At 45.5% G+C, this 19,444-nt stretch overlaps 1 protein-coding gene across 3 annotated transcripts in view; it reads left to right on the top strand.

Moving 5' to 3' along the window:
- The window catches only part of LOC139546358 (uncharacterized), a 36,396-nt gene that overhangs the window by 1,147 nt on the left and 15,805 nt on the right, over positions 1-19,444 (top strand). For 2 of the 3 annotated variants that reach the window (XM_071354648.1, XM_071354650.1), the window contains exons 2-5: positions 7,054-7,122; positions 8,660-8,792; positions 17,236-17,404; positions 17,576-19,255. In XM_071354648.1, coding sequence (XP_071210749.1) covers positions 7,066-7,122; positions 8,660-8,792; positions 17,236-17,404; positions 17,576-19,255 — 2,039 coding nt within the window. In that variant the 5' untranslated portion in view covers positions 7,054-7,065. Of the gene's footprint in view, positions 1-6,321; positions 6,652-7,053; positions 7,123-8,659; positions 8,793-17,235; positions 17,405-17,575; positions 19,256-19,444 lie in introns of all 3 variants that reach the window. The other variant, XM_071354649.1, reaches the window with a different exon arrangement.

Genomic DNA, 19,444 nt, shown 5'->3' with positions numbered 1-19,444 from the left:
ATTTAACCCCCACAAAACTACTTGTTTTAATGTTTTAAACCGGCACTGGGTTGCCCTCAGAGGAGTCTCATCTTTCCATAGAGTGGTCATATTATACTGAACACAAATATAAATGCAACATTTAAAGTGTTGGTTTCATGAGCTGATATAGAAGATCCCAGAAATGTTCCATATGCACAAAAAGCTTATTTCTCTTAATGTATTTTGCACAAATGTGTTTACATCCCTGTAGGTGAGCATTTCTCCTTTGCCAAGAAAATCCATCCACCTGACATGTGCAAGAATGTCCACCAGAGCTGTTGCCAGATAATTTAATGTTTAGTTCATTTTTAGGGCTCCCGAGTGGCGCAGCAGTCGAGGCACTGCATCTCAGTGCTTGAGGCGTCGTTAGAGACACCCTGGTTCGATTCCAGGCTGTATCACAACTGGCCGTGATTGGGAGTCCCACAGGGCGGCGCACAATTGGTACAGCGTCGTCCAGGTTTGGCCGGTGTAGGCCGTCATTGTAAATAAGAATTTGTTCTTAACTGACTTGCCTACTTAAATGAAGGTTAAATCTACAATAAGACGCCTCCACGTCATTTTAGAGAATTTGGCAGTACGTCCAATTGGCCTCACAACCGCAGACCACGTGTAATCATGTCAGCCCAGGACCTCCACATCTGGCTTATTCACCTGCGGGATAGTCAAATCAAAGTTTATTTGTCACGTGTGCCGAATACAAAAGGTGTAGGTAGACCTTACAGTGAAAATGCTTACTTACAGGCTCTAACCAACAGTGCAATTTAAAAATAAAAAAAAGGTATTAGGTGAACAATAGGTAAGTAAAGAAATAAAAACAACAGTAAAATAACAGCAGCGAGGCTATAACAGTAGCGAGGCTATATACAGGCACCGGTTAGTCGGGAGGATTGAGGTAGTATGTACACGTAGATATGGTTAAAGTGAGAGCATATATGAGAAACAGAGAGTAGCAGTAGCGTTAAAGAGGGGGTGGCGAGACACATTGCAGATAGCCGAGGTAAAACAGCACCGGAAGAAATGGCAGCAGTTTTACGGGCGCCCAACCAATTGTGCTATTTTGTTTTTTTTGCGTTATTTGTAACTTATTTTGTACATAATGTTTCTGCAACCATATCTTACGGAAAAAAAGAACTTCTGGATATTAGGACAGCGACCACTCACCTCGCATTAGACTAAAATCTTTTCTACAACAAGGACGACGCACAAGACATTCTCCAAACACCCCACAGGGCCAACATCCCCGTTATTTGCAAGAGGAAGCGACGCAGGTACAGAGGACGATGAGCCAGATGCCTGGTCAGGACCTGGAGGCGACTGGGAAAGTTACCGTCAATACTACTCGCCAATGTGCAATCATTGGACAATAAATTAGATGAGGTATGATCACGAATATCCTACCAACGGGACATCAAACACTGTAATATCCTATGTTTCACGGAATCGTGGCTGAATGATGACATGGATATTCAGCTAGCGGGATATACGCTGCATCGGCAAGATGGAACAGCGCACTCCGGTAAGACAAGGGGTGGGGGGGGGTCTGTGCATATTTGTAAACAACAGCTGGTGCACAAAATATAAGGAAGTCTCTAGATTTTGCTCGCCTGAAGTAGAGTATATTGTGATAAATTGCAGGCCACACTACTTGCCTAGAGAGTTTTCAGCTATACTTTTCGTGGCTGGTTATTTACCACCACAGACAGATGCTGGCACTAAGACCGCACTCAGTCAGCTGTATAAGGAAATAAGCAAACAGGAAACCACTCACCCAGAGGCGGCGCTCCTAGTGGCCGGAGACTTTAACTTCTCTGCAGGGTAGGGGGCAGCATTTTCACGTTTGGATGAAAAGCATACCCAAATTCAACTGCCAGCTACTCATCCCCAGGAGATAAGATATGCATATTACTAGTATATTTGGATAGAAAACACTGAAGTTTCTAAAACTGTTTGAATCATGTCTGTGAGTATAACAGAACTTATTTAGCAGGTGAAACCCCGAGGACAAACCATTCTGATTTTTTTTTTAAGGTCACCCTGTTTTCAATGAGGTTTCATTGGGAAACCAGATTTCTAAGCGAATTGCTTGCAGTTCCTACGGCTTCCACTGGATGTCAACAGTCCTGAGAATTTGGTTGAGGTTATTCCTTTGTGTAATGAAGAAATACGGCCATCTTGAAGTCGAGTCACTCTAGGTGTGCTGTTTGATTGAAGCGCATGACCAGAAGGCATGCTACGGTTGGTTTTAATCCTGTATTGAACACAGATCATCCCGTCTTCAATTTTATCGATTATTAACGTTAAAAAATACCTAAAGTTGTATTACAAAAGTAGTTTGACATTTTTTGGCAAAGGGAGATATTTTGTCGTCATGTTTGAGCAAGTTGGAACCTGTGTTTTTCTGGATCAAACGCGCCAAATAAATTGACATTTTGGATATATATCGACGGAAATTAATCGAACAAAAGGACCATTTGTGATGTTTATGGGACATATTGGAGTGCCAACAACAGAAGCTCGTCAAAGGTAAGGCATGAATTATATTTTTATTTCTGCGTTTTGTGTCGCGCCTGCAGGGTTGAAATATGCTTCTCTCTTTGTTTACTATTGTGCTATACTCAGATAATAGCATCGTATGCGAAAAGCCTATTTGAATTTTGACATGTTGGCTGGATTCACAACCAGTGTAGCTTTAATTTGGTATCTTTCATGTGTGATTTAATGAAAGTTTGATTTTTATAGTAATTTTCATAGTAATTAATTTGAATATGGCGCTCTGCATTTTCTCAGGCTTTTTGCCAAGTGAGACAGTAGTGTCTTGCCTAAACTCAGATTTTTGGATATAAATATTAACTTTACCGAACAAAAAATACATGTATTGTGTAACGTGAAGTCCTATGAGTGTCATCTGATGAAGATCATCAAAGGTTAGTGATTCATTTTATCTCTTTTTCTGCTTTTTGTTACTGCTCTCTTTAGCTGAAAAAAATGGCTGTCTTTTTCTGTGACTTGGCTCATACCTAACATAATCGTTTGGTGTGCTTTCGTCGTAAAACCTTTTTGAAATCGGACACTTTGGCTGGATTTACAACAAGTGTAGCTTTAAAATGGTGTAAAATACTTGTATGTTTGAGGAATTTAAATTATGGGATTTCTGTTGTTTTGAATTTGGCGCCCTGCAGTTTCACTGGCTGTTGACGAGGTGGGACGCTACCGTCCCACATACCCTAGAGAAGTTAATGCAGGGAAACTTCTATCAGTTCTATCAAATTTCTGTCAACATGTTAAATGTGCAACCAGAGGGAAAAAAATTCTAGATCACCTGTACTCCACACCCTCCGTTTGGTAAATCCGATCACAACTCTATCCTCCTGATTCCTGCTCACAAGCAAAAATTAAAGCAGTAAGCACAAGTGACTCGGCCTATAAAAAAGTGGTCAGATGAAGCAGATGCTAAACTACAGGACTGTTTTGCTATCACAGACTGGAATATGTTCTGGGATTCTTCCGATGGCATTGAGGAGTAAACAACATCAGTCACTGGCTTTATCAATAAGTGCATCGAGGACGTCGTCCCCACAGTGACTGTACGTACATACCCCAACCAGAAGCCATGGATTACAGGCAACATTCGCACTGAGCTAAAGGGTAGAGCTGCCGCTTTCAAGGTGCGGGACTCTAACCCGAAAGCTGACAAGAAATCCTGCTATGCCTTCCGACGAACCATCAAACAGGCAAAGCGTCAATACAGGGCTAAGATTGAATCATACTACACCGGCTCCGACGCTCGTCTTATGTGGCAAGGCTTGCAAACTATTACAGACTACAAAGGGAAGCACACCCGCAAGCTGCCCAGTGACACGAGCCTACCAGACGAGCTAAATCACTTCTATGCTCGCTTCAGGACAAGCAACACTGAGGCATGCATAAGAGCATCAGCTGTTCCGGACGACTGTGTGATCACGCTCTCCGTAGCTGACATGAGTAAGACCTTTAAACAGGTCAACATACACAAGGCTGCGGGGCCAGACGGATTACCAGGACGTGTGCTCCGAGCATGTGCTGACCAACTGGCAGGTGTCTTCACTGACATTTTCAACATGTCCCTGATTGAGTCGGTAATACCAACATGTTTCAAGCAGACCACCATAGTCCCTGTGCCCATGAACACGAAGGCAACCTGCCTAAATGACTACAGACCCATAGCACTCACGTCTGTAGCCATGAAGTGCTTTGAAAGGTTGGTAATGGCTCACATAAACACCATTATCCCAGAAACCCTAGACCCACTCCAATTTGCATACCGCCCAAACAGATCCACAGATGATGCAATCTCTATTGCACTCCACACTGCCGTTTCCCACCTGGACAAAAGGAACACTTATGAGAGAATGCTATTCATTGACTACAGCTCAGCGTTCAACACCATAGTACCCTCAAAGCTCATCACTAATTCAAATCAAATTCAAAATCAAATCCTGGGACTAAACACCTCCCTCTGCAACTGGATCCTGGACTTTCTGATGGGCCGCCCCCAGGTGGTAAGGGTAGGTAGCAACACATCTGCCACGCTGATCCTCAACACTGGAGCTCCACAGGGGTGCGTGCTCAGTCCCCTCCTGTACTCCCTGTTCACCCACGGCTGCATGGCCAGGCACGACTCCAACACCATCATTAAGTTTGCAGACGACACAACAGTGGTAGGCCTGATCACCGACAACGAGGAGACAGCCTATAGGGAGGAAGTCAGAGACCTGGGCGTGTGGTGCCAGAATAACAACCTATCCCTCAACGTAACCAAGACTAAGGAGATGATTGTGGACTACAGGAAAAGGAGGACCGAGCACGCTCCCGTTCTCATCGACGGGGCTGTAGTGGAGCAGGTTGAGAGCTTCAAGTTCCTTGGTGTCCACATCAACAACAAACTAGAATAGTCCAAACACACCAAGACAGTCGTGAAGAGGGCACAACAAAGCCTATTCCCCCTCAGGAAACTAAAAAGATTTGGCATGGGTCCTGAGATCCTCAAACGGTTCTACAGCTACCAGGGTCTTAACCTGACTGCAGTCCGGCATCGTACCCGACTTCAGTGGGCAAATGCTCCCTTTGGATGGCCACAGGCACGCTGGAGAAGTGTGCTCTTCATTTGTTGATGTCAGCGTTGTGAACGGAGTGCTCCATGGTGGCGGTGGGGTTATGGTATGGGCAGGCATAAGCTACGGACAACAAACATAATTGCATTTTATTGATGGCAATTTGAATGCACAGAGATACTGTGACGAGATCCTGAGGCCCATTGTGGTGCCATTCATCCACCGCCGTCCCCTCATGTTTCAGCATGATAATGCATGGCCCCATATCGCAAAGATCTGTACACATTTCCTGGAAGCTGAAAATATCCCAGTTCTTCCATAGCCTGCATACTCACCAGACATGCCACACATTGAGCATATTTGGGATGCACTGGATCGACATGTACGATAGCGTGTTCCAGTTCCCGCCAATATCCAGGAACTTTGCACAGCCATTGAAGAGGAGTGGGACAACATTCCACAGGCCACAATCAACAGCCTGATCAACTCTATGCGAAGGAGATGTGTCGCGATGCTTGAGGCAAATGGTTGTCAACAGAAGCTGACTGGTTTTCTGATCCACGCCCCTACTTAACTTATTTTAATCTGTGACCAACAGTTGCATATCTGTATTCCCAGTCATGTGAAATCCATAGATTAGGGCCTAATGAGTTTATTTCAAATGATTTGATTTCCTTATATGAGCTGTAACTCAGTAAAATCTGTGAAATTGTAGCATGTTGCGTTTTATTTTTGTTCAGTGTAGATTGTAGGCCAAATCGTTCGGACGATAGATGTTTTTGTGAGAAGACAGATCTTCAGGATGTCTCCCGGTCTGACAAACAGTGTTGTAGTTCTGCCACTTTTCACCACAGATACAGACGGCCGACACAGGCGGATGCGTTAGTGGGAAAAAACAGTCTCAATCCATCTCTCTCTGTATTTCTTTCTGTGCCTTTGTCCATAGCATTTCTCCATCCTCCTTTTCAGCCTACTTCTCCTCCTTTCTGAAGCCTGTTCTTCTTGTGTGATGTCTCCTCCCTTTTGAACTGACCTGCGTGTTCTTCCTGCTCGTGCTCATTTGCATGATTTGAGCTTCTGGCCCTGGCAGGATCTAAGTCACACGCTTCAATCACAGCAGTCAGCTACAGGTGACAGGCATGTTGGGCACACAGGTTTGACAGTGGTTGTCTGTCTGACTGACTGTGTCTCTCTGTTCATTCAACAGATGTGGCTCAGTTGGTAGTGGGTTGCTGACTGAGGCTGGAGTCGGTGGTAAAGGGAGAGTATACTCCAAAATCTACAATTGATGAGCTCTCCTTGAGCACCGGAAACCGCCTCATGTCAAATTGGACCACAGACAAGCAGATGAATTGGACTATAAAGCCGTTAGAGGGGGTTTGAAGAGGCCTCAGTGTGAGAGGAGAGCTATGATTCTCAAGGCCAGAACTAAAGTGTGCAGAGGGATATTGGAAAAATAATGTAATAAGAGAGAGGGTGATGATTGTCTCACCATAGTCACACCTTCTAAGAGAGAAAGAGGCACTCATGACATCGGGTGAGAAAATGGGGGGAGAGCAACACGTGTGTGTGTGTGTGTGTGTGTGTGTGTGTGTGTGTGTGTGTGTGTGTGTGTGTGTGTGTGTGTGTGTGTGTGTGTGTGTGTGTGTGTGTGTGTGTGTGTGTGTGTGTGTGTGTGTGTTCGGGACAAAGAGACCAAGGAGGGTGAAAGGATATATAGTCAGTCAGCTTAAGGACACACCAATCTCCCACATACACTGCTATATAGGGTGGGGCCTGGTGTACATCTCCCTGTGTCCATCACGAATTACAATACAAGCCTAATTAGTGTACAAAGCTGGCTGATCGATCGTCTGCAAACCTGATAACAAATACACAGCGTTACATAGACGTGACTCCTCATTTTAGAGTCCACTAAAATATCTCCTCTCTCCTCCAGGTGTCCCTCAGTATGAGTGGAGATGGACGGAGGAAGAGAGACGGTGATGACAACGGTTGGGCTTCCAGGGTGAGTAACTTCCATTTTCCGTTGCAGTGGAGACACATGAGCGTGGCGCTGTCTGTTACATTGTACCATTTGCTCCCTTTAGCTCAGTGGGATAATATGGTCTTGGAATTGTGCAAACAACCCAGATTCCATTCTTGTCAAATCAAATTTTATATTTGAAACATATATTTAGCATATGTTATTGCAGGTGTAGTGAAATGCTTGTGTTTCATAGCTCCAACAGTACAGTTATATCTAACAACAATACACACAAATCACATAAAAGTAAAATAATTAAGAAGTATAGCCATTTTAGGACGAGCGATGTCTGACTCCGGAGTATAAATATATATGTGTGTGTTCGGGACAAAGAGACCAAGGAGGGTGAAAGGATATATAGTCAGCTTAAGGAAACACCAATCTCTCACATACACTGTTATATAGGGTGGGGCCTGGTGTACATCTCCCTGTGTCCATCACGAATTACAATACAAGCCAAACCTCTCATTCCAAAATCATGGACATTTAATATGGAGTTGGTCCCCCTTTGTGGCTATACCAGCCTATAACAGCCTCTGCTCTTCTGGGAAGGCGTTCCACTAGATGTTGGAACATTGCTGTGGGGACTTGCTTCCATTCAGCCACAAGCATTAGTGAGGTCGGGCACTGATGTTGGGCGATTAGGCCTGGCTCGCAGTTGGCTTTCCAATTCATCCCAAAGGTGTTCGATGGGGTCAAGTTCTTCCACAGCAATCTCGACAAACCATTTCTGTATGGACCTCGCTTTGTGCATGTGGGCATAGTCATGCTGAAACAGGAAAGGACCTTCCCCAAACTATTGCCACAAAGTTGGAAGCACAGAATCGTCTAGAATGTCATTGTATGCTGTAGCATTAAGATTTCCCTTCACTGGAACTAAGGGGCCTAGTCCGAACCATGAAAAACAGCCCCAGGCCATTATTCCTCCTCCACCAAACTTTACAGTTGCACAATGCATTGGGGGCAGGTAGCGTTCTCCTGGCATCCTCCAAACCCAGAGTCGTCCGTCGGACTCCCTGATGGTGAAGCATGATTCGTCACTCCAGAGAATGCGTTTCCACTGCTCCAGAGTCCAATGGCGGTGAGCTTTACACCACTCCAGCCACTCTACACCACTCTGAGTGTTGCAACCAAGGACAGATGATTTTTACGTGCTCCAGCACTTCTGTGAGCTTGTGTGGGCTACCACTTTGCGGCTGAGCCGTTGTTGCTCCTAGACGTTTCCACTTCACAATAACAGCACTTATAGTTGACTGGGACAGCTGTAGCAGGGCAGAAATTTGACAACTGACTTGTTGGAAAGGTGGTATCCTATGACAGTGCCATGTTGAAAGTCACTGAACTCTTCAGTAAGGCCATTCTATGATGAGAGGACTCTCTGTGTCGGACATGATGAGAGGACCCAGCTTTTCATAGTTGTGCATGTTCATATCAGTCTGAAATGTGGGGCTGAGTATTCTTGCTAGAACAAATTCTAAGGTTGTTGCGTTTGGGTGTGTGTGTGGGTGTGTGTGCGCAGGGTGGATACATGGCTGCCAAGGTGTCCAAGCTGGATGAGCAGTTTAAGCTGGACGCCCCGAGAGAGAAGCTGAAATATGGAGCCTGCTCCAGCATCTTCACTGGGGTGGCCATCTATGTCAAAGGGTACACAGGTGAGACAAATGGGCGTTAACCTATACCCCACCCGTACCCCACTGATCCTAGCGTGATCCCTCGTATAGCTACTTGACTACAAGTAGCTATACGTGTGTGTGTGTGTGTGTGTGTGTGTGTGTGTGTGTGTGTGTGTGTGTGTGTGTGTGTGTGTGTGTGTGTGTTACTAGATAATAGACATGGTTCATGTGGGGTTCAGTTCTTTAATTTGTTGTATGTTTAACTTTCTGCCTCTTTATTCTGTTTTCCCACATGTCCTTCCTCCCCCTTTCCCCTCTCCTTCCCAGTGGTGTAAAGTGCTATAGTAAAAACACTTTAAAGTACTACTTAATTTGTCAATAGGGGGTGCTGTTAGCACTTTTATTTTTTTGACATTGCCAAATTAAACTGCCTAGTAGTCAATTCTTGCTCGTACAATATGCATATTATTGTTATTATTGGATAGAAAACACTCTAGTTTCTATAACCGTTGGAATTATGTCTCTGAGTGGAACAGAACTCTATCTACAGCACTTTTCCTGACAGGGAGTGAGATTTCAGAAATCTTGGCCTCTGGTCCCAGGTCAGTTTTAATGTCCCTGTGAATGCTATGAGGATACAAACACTGCCTACACCTTCCTCTAGATGTCAGTAAGTGGTGACAATTTGAATGGAGTCGATTGCGCAATCAGGGCCCGTATAAAACACAAAAGACCGGAAGTAGCTTTCTTTTGGATCCTGCGCTGGACGCATGAAGGGCGTCGGACCGACCCCTTTCCAAGCCTTGGTTTAGCCAGTAATATATCGCCGGTCATGTTTTTACTTGTTATAGGTGTTAAAAACATCATAAGGTAGTTAATTTAAACCGTTTTATAGCAATTTATATCCGTTTAGTGCGATTTTGAGGCATTTATTTGTGACGCCCTTCCATGAGCTGGGCACGTTTCCTGTACATACCGAACGTTATTGGCCATTTCGACGAGACAAGAGGACATCTTTCGACCAAAAGACGATTAGACCGGAGAAAGGATACATTGCCCAAGATTCTGATGGAAGAACAGCTCACAGTAAGAACTATTTATGATGATAAATCGCTGTTCTGTTGAAAAATTTTAAACGCATATATCGCCATTTTGTTATGTGTAGCTTCGCTTTGGCGGACCCGGTATTGCACAGTAAGGATAATTTTAGAAATGTAAGTCAGCGATTGCATTAAGAACTAATTTGTCTTTCGATTCCTGTCAACCCTGTATTTTTTAGTCAAGTTTATGATTAGCTATCGATTAGACTAGATCACTCTCAAAGATAGCGCCCGACATTTTCAGGCCAGTTTTGCTACTATTCTCATTGTATAACCACGTTTTTTTGTGGCTAAATATGCACATTTTCGAACAAACTCTATATGTATGTTGTAATATGATGTTACAGGAGTGTCATCGGAAGAATTCTGAGAAGGTTAGTGAAAAAATTAATATATTTTGGTGATCATAACGTTATCGCTCCCGTTGCCTTGAATTCATGCTGGGGTAACGTTTGCACATGTGGTATGCTAATATAACGATTTATTGTGTTTTCGCTGTAAAACGCTTAGAAAATCTGAAATATTGTCTGAATTCACAAGATCTGTGTCTTTCCATTGCTATGCTTTGTCTATTTTTATGAAATGTTTTATGATGAGTAAATTGGTAATACACGTTGCTCTCTGTATTTATTCTAGTCGAGTTGTGATGGTGGGTGCAATTGTAAACTATGATTTCTACCTGAAATATGCACATTTTTCTAACAAAAACTATCCTATACAATAAATATGTTATCAGACTGTCATCTGATGAGGTTTTTTCTTGGTTAGTGGCTATCAATATCTTTATTTGGCCGAATTGGTGATAGCTACTGGTGGAGAGAAAAAATGGTGGACAAAGAAAAATGGTGTCTTTTGCTAACGTGGTTAGCTAATAGATTTACATATTGTGTCTTCCCTGTAAAACATTTTAAAAATCAGAAATGATTGCTGGATTCACAAGAAGTGGATCTTTCATCTGGTATCTTGGACTTGTGATTGAATGATATTTAGATGCTACTATTTACTTGTGACGCTATGCTAGCTATGCTATTCAGCTTTTTTACTGGTAGGGGTTGGGGGGTGCTCCCGGATCCGGGTTTCTGACGCGGTAGAAGTTAAGTCGTTTTTTGGGGTATCTGTACTTTACTATTTTATATTTTACTTAACTACATTCCTAAAGAAAATAATGTACTTTTTCTCCATACATTTTCCCTGACACCCAAAGTACTCTATTTTGAATGCTTAGCAGGACAGGAAAATGTGGTCTAATTCACATACTTATCAAGAGAACATCCCTGGTCTTCCCTACTCTCTCTGATCTGATGGAATCAAATCCTTTGTTTGTACGTGATGTCTGAGTGTTGAAGTGTGCCCCTGGCTATCCATAAATAAATAAAAAACAAGAAAATGTGGCTGTTTGCTTAATATAAGTAATTTGAAATTATTTTTACTTTTGATACTTAAGTATATTTGAGAAAAAAGGAACCTGCATCTTCCGATGGCATTGAGGAGTACACCACATCAGTCACTGGCTTTATCAATAAGTGCATCGAGGACGTCGTCCCCACAGTGACTGTACGTACATACCCCAACCAGAAGCCATGGATTACAGGCAACATTCGCACTGAGCTAAAAGGTAGAGCTGCCGCTTTCAAGGTGCGGGACTCTAACCCGGAAGCTTATAAAAAATCCTGCTATGCCCTCCGACGAACCATCATACAGGCAAAGCGTCAATACAGGGCTAAGATTGAATCGTACTACACCGGCTCCAAAGCTCGTCTTATGTGGCAGGGCTTGAAAACTATTACAGACTACAAAGGGAAGCACACCCGCAAGCTGCCCAGTGACACGAGCCTACCAGACGAGCTAAATCACTTCTATGCTCGCTTCGAGGCAAGCAACACTGAGGTATGTATGAAAGCATCAGCTGTTCCGGACGACTGTGTGATCACGCTGTCTGTAGCCGACGTAAGACCTTTAAACAGGTCAACACTCACAAGGCTGCGGGGCCAGACGGATTACCAGGACGTGTGCTCCGGACATGTGCTGACCAACTGGCAGGTGTCTTCACTGACATTTTCAACATGTCCCTGATTGAGTCTGTAATACCAACATGTTTCAAGCAGACCACCATAGTCCCTGTGCCCAAGAACACGAAGGCAACCTGCCTAAATGACTACAGACCCGTAGCACCCATAGCCATGAAGTGCTTTGAAAGGTTGGTAATGGCTCACGTCAACACCATTATCCCAGAAACCCTAGACCTTCTCCAATTTGCATACCGCCCAGATCCACAGATGATGCAATCTCTATTAGAGGTCGGCCGATTAATTAGGGCCGATTTCAAGTTTTCATAACAATCGGTAACCAGCCTTTTTGGACGCTGATTACATTGCACCATAATTTGCAAATAAATTCATTAAAAATCCTACAATGTGATTTTCTGGATTTTTTTTCTTCTCATTTTGTCTGTCATAGTTGAAGTGTACCTATGATGAAAATTACAGGCCTCTCTCATCTTTTTAAGTGGGAGAACTTGCACAATTGGTGGCTGACTAAATACTTTTTTGCCCCACTGTATATCCACAGTAAAACAAGTCCTATATCGACATAACCTGAAAGGCCGCTCAGCAAGGAAGAAGCCACTGCTCCAAACCGCCATAAAAAAGCCAGACTACGGTTTGCAACTGCACATGGGGACAAAGATCGTACTTTTTGGAGAAATGTCCTCTGGTCTGATAAAACAAAAATAGAGCTGTTTGGCCATGATGACCATCGTTATTTCTGGAGGAAAAAGGGGGAGGTTTCCAAGCCAAAGAACACCATCCCAACCGTGAAGCACGGGGGTAGCAGCATCATGTTGTGGGGGTGCTTTGCTGCAGGAGGGACTGGTGCACTTCACAGAATAGAGGACATCATGAGGAAGAAACATTATGTGGATATATTGAAGCAACATCTCAAGACATCAGTCAGGAAGTTAAAGCTTGGTCGCAAATGGGTCTTCCACATGGACAATGACCCCAAGCATACTTCCAAAGTTGTGGCAAAATGGCTTAAGGACAACAAAGTCAAGGTATTGGAGTGTCCATCACAAAGCCCTGACCTCAATCCCATAGACAATTTGTGAGCAGAACTGAAAAAGTGTGTGCGAGCAAGGAGGCCTACAAACCTGACTCAGTTACACCAGCTCTGTCAGGAGGAATGGGCCAAAATTCCCCCAACTTACTGTGGGAGGTTTGTGGAAGGATACCCGAAACGTTTGACCCAAGTTAAACAATTGAATGGCAACGCTACCAAATACTAATTGAGTGTACGTAAACTTCTGACCCACTGGGAATGTGATGAAATAAATAAAAGCTGAAATAAATCATTCTCTCTGCTATTATTCTGACATTTCACATTCTTAAAATAAAGTGGTGATCCTAACTTACCTAAGACATGGTATTTTTACTAGGATTAAATGTCAGGAATTGTGAAAAACTGAGTTTAAATGTATTTGGCTGAGGTGTTTGGAAACTTCCAACTTCAACTGTATTTCAGGTTTAATGATGAATTCTATCTCCAAACGAATGGAACATTGATGGGCTCCACATTCGCTCCAAGCTGTGCTACTCGTTGTGGGTCTTTTTGAAGAACGTTTTGTTAATAATGAAAATGAAAATAATTTTTTGAATAAAGTCCTGAAGTGGTATCGATATGTTTAGGACATTTTTTTTGCATATGGAGAAGAGCTGTCAGACTTCATGGCCTTACTCAATGGCATTGACCCAAATCTCAAATTCACTATTGAATGTGACACTGAATGTGTTCATTACCTCGATATGTGGATTGAGAAATCAAATGGAACCCTGTTTACAACTCTGTATAGAAAAGAAACAGACAGAAATACTCTATTACAGGGTGACGGGTTCCATCCTGAGCCATTAAAAAGAGGACTTCCAAGAAGCCAGTTTTTCAGACTGAGCCGTATATGCCACTCCAGAGGATTATCTAGAAACAGCAGCAGAGATGCGCACTAGGTTTCTAAGAAGAGGCTGTTCTCCACAATGTGTGGATTAAGATCTTAATTTGGCATTAGGGAAAACATGAGATGAACTGCTACACAAAATTATGAGAGGACGTTTTGTCCGCTAGTGCTAAAGAACACTGTAATGTTCACAACTACATATAAACTCAGCAGAAAAAGAAACGTCCCTTTTTTAGGACCCTGTCTTTCAAAGATAATTCGTAAAAATCCAAATAACTTCACAGATCTTCATTGCAAAGGGTTTAAACACTGTTTCCCATGCTTGTTCAATGAACCACAAACAATTAATGAACATGCACCTGTGGAACGGTCGTTAAGACACTAACAGCTTACAAACGGTAGGCAATTAAGGTCACAGTTATGAATATTTCGGACACTAAAGAGTCCTTTCTACAGACTCTGGAAAAACACAAAGAAAGATGCCCAGGGTTCCTGCTCATCTGCGGGAACGTGCCTTAGACATGCTGCAAGGCGGCATGAGGACTGCAGATGTGGCCAGGGCAATAAATTGCAATGTCCGTACTTTGAGACGCGTAAGACAGCGCTACAGGGAGACAGGACGGACAGCTGATCGTCCTCGCAGTGGCAGACCACCTGTAACAACACCTGCACAGGATCGAAACGAACAATCCCTCCATCAGTGCTCAGACTGTCCGCAAAAGCTGAGAGAGGCTGGACTGAGGGCGTGTAGGCCTGTTGTAAGGCAGGTCCTCACCAGACGTCACCGGCAACAACGTCGCCTATGGGCACAAACCCATCGTCGCTGGACCAGACAGGACTGGCAAAAAGTGCTCTTCACTGACGAGTCGCGGTTTTGTCTCACCAGGGATGATAGTCGGATTCACGTTTATCGTCGAAGGAATGAACGTTACACCGAGGCCTGTACTCTGGAGCCGGATCGATTTGGAGGTGGAGGGTCCGTCATGGTCTGTGGTGGTGTGTCACAGCATCATCGGACTGAGCTTGTTGTCATTGCAGGCAATCTCAACCCTGTGCGTTACAGGGAAGACATCCTCCTCCCTCATGTGGTACACTTCCTGCAGGCTCATCCTGACATGACCCTCCAGCATGACAATGCCACCAGCCATATTGCTCATTCTGTGTGTGATTTCCTGCAAGAAAGGAATGTCAGTGTTCTGCCATGGCCAGCGAAGAGCCCGGATCTCAATCCCATTAAGCACGTCTGGGATCTGTTGGCTCGGAGGGTGAGGGCTAGGGCCATTCTCCCCAGAAATGTCCTGGAACTTGCAGGTGCCTTGGTGGAAGAGTGGGGTAACATCTGGCTAATCTGGTGCAGTCAATGAGGAGGAGATGCACTGCAGTACTTAATGCAGCTGGTGTTCACATCAGATACTGACTGTTACTTTAGATTTTTTTTTCTTACCTATTGTTCACCTAATACCTTTTTTTAATACCTCCCCGCCCCCTTTTTGAGGGTCACATTATTCAATTTCTGTTAGTCACATGTCTGTGGAACTTGTTCAGTTTGTCTCAGTTGTTGAGTTTTGTTATGTTCATACAAATATTTACACATGTTAAGTTTGCTGAAAATAAACACAGTTGACAGTGAGAGGACGTTTCTTTTTTTGCTGAATTTACTTTGAACTCGCGAAAAGTGGGAGATGCTGTCAAGAAACACTGGCATGTTTTATCATCAGACCCAGCTTTGCCTGCTGAATTTAAGAATCCACCACTCATTGTATATAGGAGAAGTCGCAATTTAGGCAATAAATTGGTCCATGCCAACTGCCAGCCACAAAACAAAATCACCCAGGCTCTTTTACGCCCTCTTCCAAATGGTAGCTATAAATGCAGAGGTTGCTGACAGTGCAACAATATGATGAAGTGTGAATGTTTTTGCCACCCACATACAGGAAAATGGTTCCAAATAAATTACGTCAGTACGTGGCCCACCACCCATGTTCTCTACATTATTAAATGTCCATGTGGGCTGTGCTATGTAGGTAAAACCTCTGGTTCTCTCAAACAGAGAATCAGTGAGCGTAAAAGTTAAATTAGGAGAAACGACAGGGATTATCCAGTCACGGTACATTTTAATGACCTAAAACATGACATTTCTACCTTTTTAGATTTTGTGGCATAGAGAAAGTTAAGATAACAGACGGGGGAGGTGATATAAATAATACTCTGAGAAAAAGAGTGTTTTTGGATTTCACCCTCCAGACATTATTTTCTAAAGGTCTTAATGATGAAATGCCTATGAATACATGAATTATGCCCCTATTCCAGATTACTCTGACATTTTTCTTGCACTGTACCCAATTATTTATGAAAACTTGCTTGGTAGGTCGATGTCCTCATTGTGATTTTACAGATGTGTTTAATACGTTTTATGTACACACTTAATTTGAATATTTATGAAATGCATATTGTTATATTTGGTAGCACTTATTTGTTTTTCCTTCGCCTCCAACCCCATTCGATGGTTGAACGGATGTTCGTGGGGCTAGGTCTATATAAGGGTGCTAATAAAAAAAACTCACAAATGAGGCCGATACGTACGCTTATTAAAGAGCAGTGATACTATCAAGAGCAGTGTGCAGGTTCCTTCTTTTTTCTCCTCTTATTCAACTGTTTCCATGCACCTGCAAAAACGATAGCATGGATGTGCGAGTGCCTTTAGAATTTTGAGATACTTACAGTAAGTATATTTAAAACCAAATACTTTTACTCAAGTAGTATTTTACTGGGTGACTTTTACTTGAGTCATTTTCTATAAAGGTATCTTTACTTTTACTCAAGTATGAGATTTGGGTACCTTTTCCACCACTGCTCCCTCCTGCCTTCCTCCTCCTTTCTCCCTCCTGCCTTCCTCCTCATTTCCCCCTCCTGCCTTCCTCCCTCTCTCCCTCCTCCTTTTCCCCCTCTCCCTCCTGCCTTTCTCCCTCTCTCCCTCCTCCTTTTGTCCCTCTCCCTCCTGTCTTCCTCATCCTTTCCCTTTTTTTATCCCATTTCTTTCCTCCTCTTCTGTCAAATCTCTCTTTGACCCACAGGAAAGATACAGTGGATATGTAAATGAACTTTAAAAATATCACAGGGAGTATTCTCTCTCTCTGTTGCGCGCGTTAGGCTTGGTTATATCACATTACTCCTTAATCTCTCCTTGTCTCTTCTCCGTTGTGACCACTGCTCTTAAAGAAGTATATCTGTAAAACCAATATGGATATACATCATGAATATAGGCCAGAAGACACGGCTGGACTCAATAATAATATGTCCAGACGTAGATATGTCTGTCCCTGTTCTTACTCTCGACCCTGCTTGTGTGTGTGCACAGAGCCACAGACCCATAGGATTACAATGAGTAGGATCCGCATTTCAGAGTTAGTTCTATTCATTCTAATTCTATGCCCAGAGCCCAGTGTGGACGAGCTGCGCAGGCTGATGCTGCTGCATGGGGGTCAGTTCCACGTGTACTACTCCCAATCTAACACCACCCACATCATCGCTACCAACCTGCCCAACAGTAAGATACAGGAGCTGAGGGACCAGAAGGTGGTCCGGCCGGAGTGGATCACTGACAGGTGTGTGTGTGTGTGTGTGTGTGTGTGTGTGTGTGTGTGTGTGTGTGTGTGTGTGTGTGTGTGTGTGTGTGTGTGTGTGTGTGTGTGTGTGTGTGTGTGTGTGGTGTCTAAGTGTAGTGTAATCTACATTATACTTAGTGTTTGAACATACATACACTTTCCCTCCAACAGTATCAAGGCTGGCCATCTCCTGTCCTACCTGCAGTACCAGCTCTATGCCAAGCAGAAAGGCCTGAGCTTCCCCAGTGTGTCTGTTCACCAGGGCCAAGAGCCTGCAGGACCCCTCCATGGGCACCTCCTAACCAGCCACAGCCTCCCTTTACCCAGCCTCAATAACCACAACCCAGCCCCTAGCCGTGGGCAGCCCCTATCCAGGCACCACACTCCTACATCCAGCCACAGTCATCTATACACAGACAATCTACACCCCCAACCCAACCACTATAACCCCCTAGCTAGCCACCGCAGCCCCCAGCCCAGCCACTCTCTCCCCAGCCACCTCGGCCCCCAGCCCAGCCACTCTCTCCCCAGCCACCTCAACCCCCAGCCCAGTCACTCTCTCCCCAGCCACCGCAGCCCCCAGCCCAGTCACTCTCTCCCCAGCCACCTCGGCCACCAGCCCAGTCACTCTCTCCCCAGCCACCTCGGGCCCCAGCCCAGCCACTCTCTCCCCAGCCACCTCGGCCCCCAGCCCAGCCACTCTCTCCCCAGCCACCTCGGCCCCCAGCCCAGCCACTCTCTCCCCAGCCACCTCGGCCCCCAGCCCAGCCACTCTCTCCCCAGCCACCGCAGCCCCCAGCCCAGTCACTCTCTCCCCAGCCACCTCGGGCCCCAGCCCAGCCACTCTCTCCCCAGCCACCTCGGGCCCCAGCCCAGCCACTCTCTCCCCAGCCACCTCGGCCCCCAGCCCAGCCACTCTCTCCCCAGCCACCTCAACCCTCAGCCCAGCCACTCTCTCCCCAGCCACCTCGGCCCCCAGCCCAGTCACTCTCTCCCCAGCCACCTCAACCCCCAGCCCAGCCACTCTCTCCCCAGCCACCTCAACCCTCAGCCCAGCCACTCTCTCCCCAGCCACCTCGGCCCCCAGCCCAGTCACTCTCTCCCCAGCCACCTCGGCCCCCAGCCCAGTCACTCTCTCCCCAGCCACCTCGGCCCCCAGCCCAGCCACTCTCTCCCCAGCCACCGTAGGCCCCAGCGCAGCCACTCTCTCCCCAGCCACCGTAGGCCCCAGCCCAGCCACTCTCTCCCCGGCCCCCAGCCCAGTCACTCTCTCCCCAGCCACCGTAGGCCCCAGCCCAGCCACTCTCTCCCCGGCCCCCAGCCCAGTCACTCTCTCCCCAGCCACCGTAGGCCCCAGCCCAGCCACTCTCTCCCCAGCCACCGTAGGCCCCAGCCCAGCCACTCTCTCCCCAGCCACCGTAGGCCCCAGCCCAGCCACTCTCTCCCCAGCCACTTTGGCCCCCAGCCCAGCCACTCTCTCCCCGGCCCCCAGCCCAGCCACTTTCTCCCCAGCCACCTCGGCCCCCAGCCCAGCCAACTCGAACCCCAGCCCAGCCAACTCGGCTCTCAGTCCAGGCACCTCACTCTAGGACCCAGCCTCCTCGGCCCCTTTTCCTCCAACCACCTTTACTCTGACCCAGGGCACATCACCCACCACCCACCCAGCCACGGGCAACCCAAGTTAGACTGCATCCAGCCTCCTCCTTCAGCATACACCCACCCACAGACCCCTGGTCCCGTCCCTGCAAACCCCAGCCATGAGCACTCTAAACCTGGACAGGCACAACCTCCTTCCGTCCTCTGCATCTCCAGTCACCTCCAGCACAGCTACCGGGAGCTGGACTTCAGACTGTGAGTGTGTTTTAGGTGTATTTTGATATTTGTACAATGCCCTCCACTAATATTGGCACCCTTGGTAAATATGAGCATAACGGGCTGTGAAAAAAATGTATTTGCTGTTTATCTTCTTGGTCTTTAATTCAAAATATTCACAAAAATCGAACCTTTAATTGAAGTAAAATTAATGTGAAATAAATATTT

The sequence above is a fragment of the Salvelinus alpinus genome, chromosome 20 (genome assembly GCF_045679555.1).
Source record: "Salvelinus alpinus chromosome 20, SLU_Salpinus.1, whole genome shotgun sequence".
Lineage (NCBI taxonomy): Eukaryota > Metazoa > Chordata > Actinopteri > Salmoniformes > Salmonidae > Salvelinus > Salvelinus alpinus.
The sequence above is the reverse complement of the archived record's forward strand: the minus strand, read 5'-3'. Positions and strand labels throughout refer to the sequence as shown.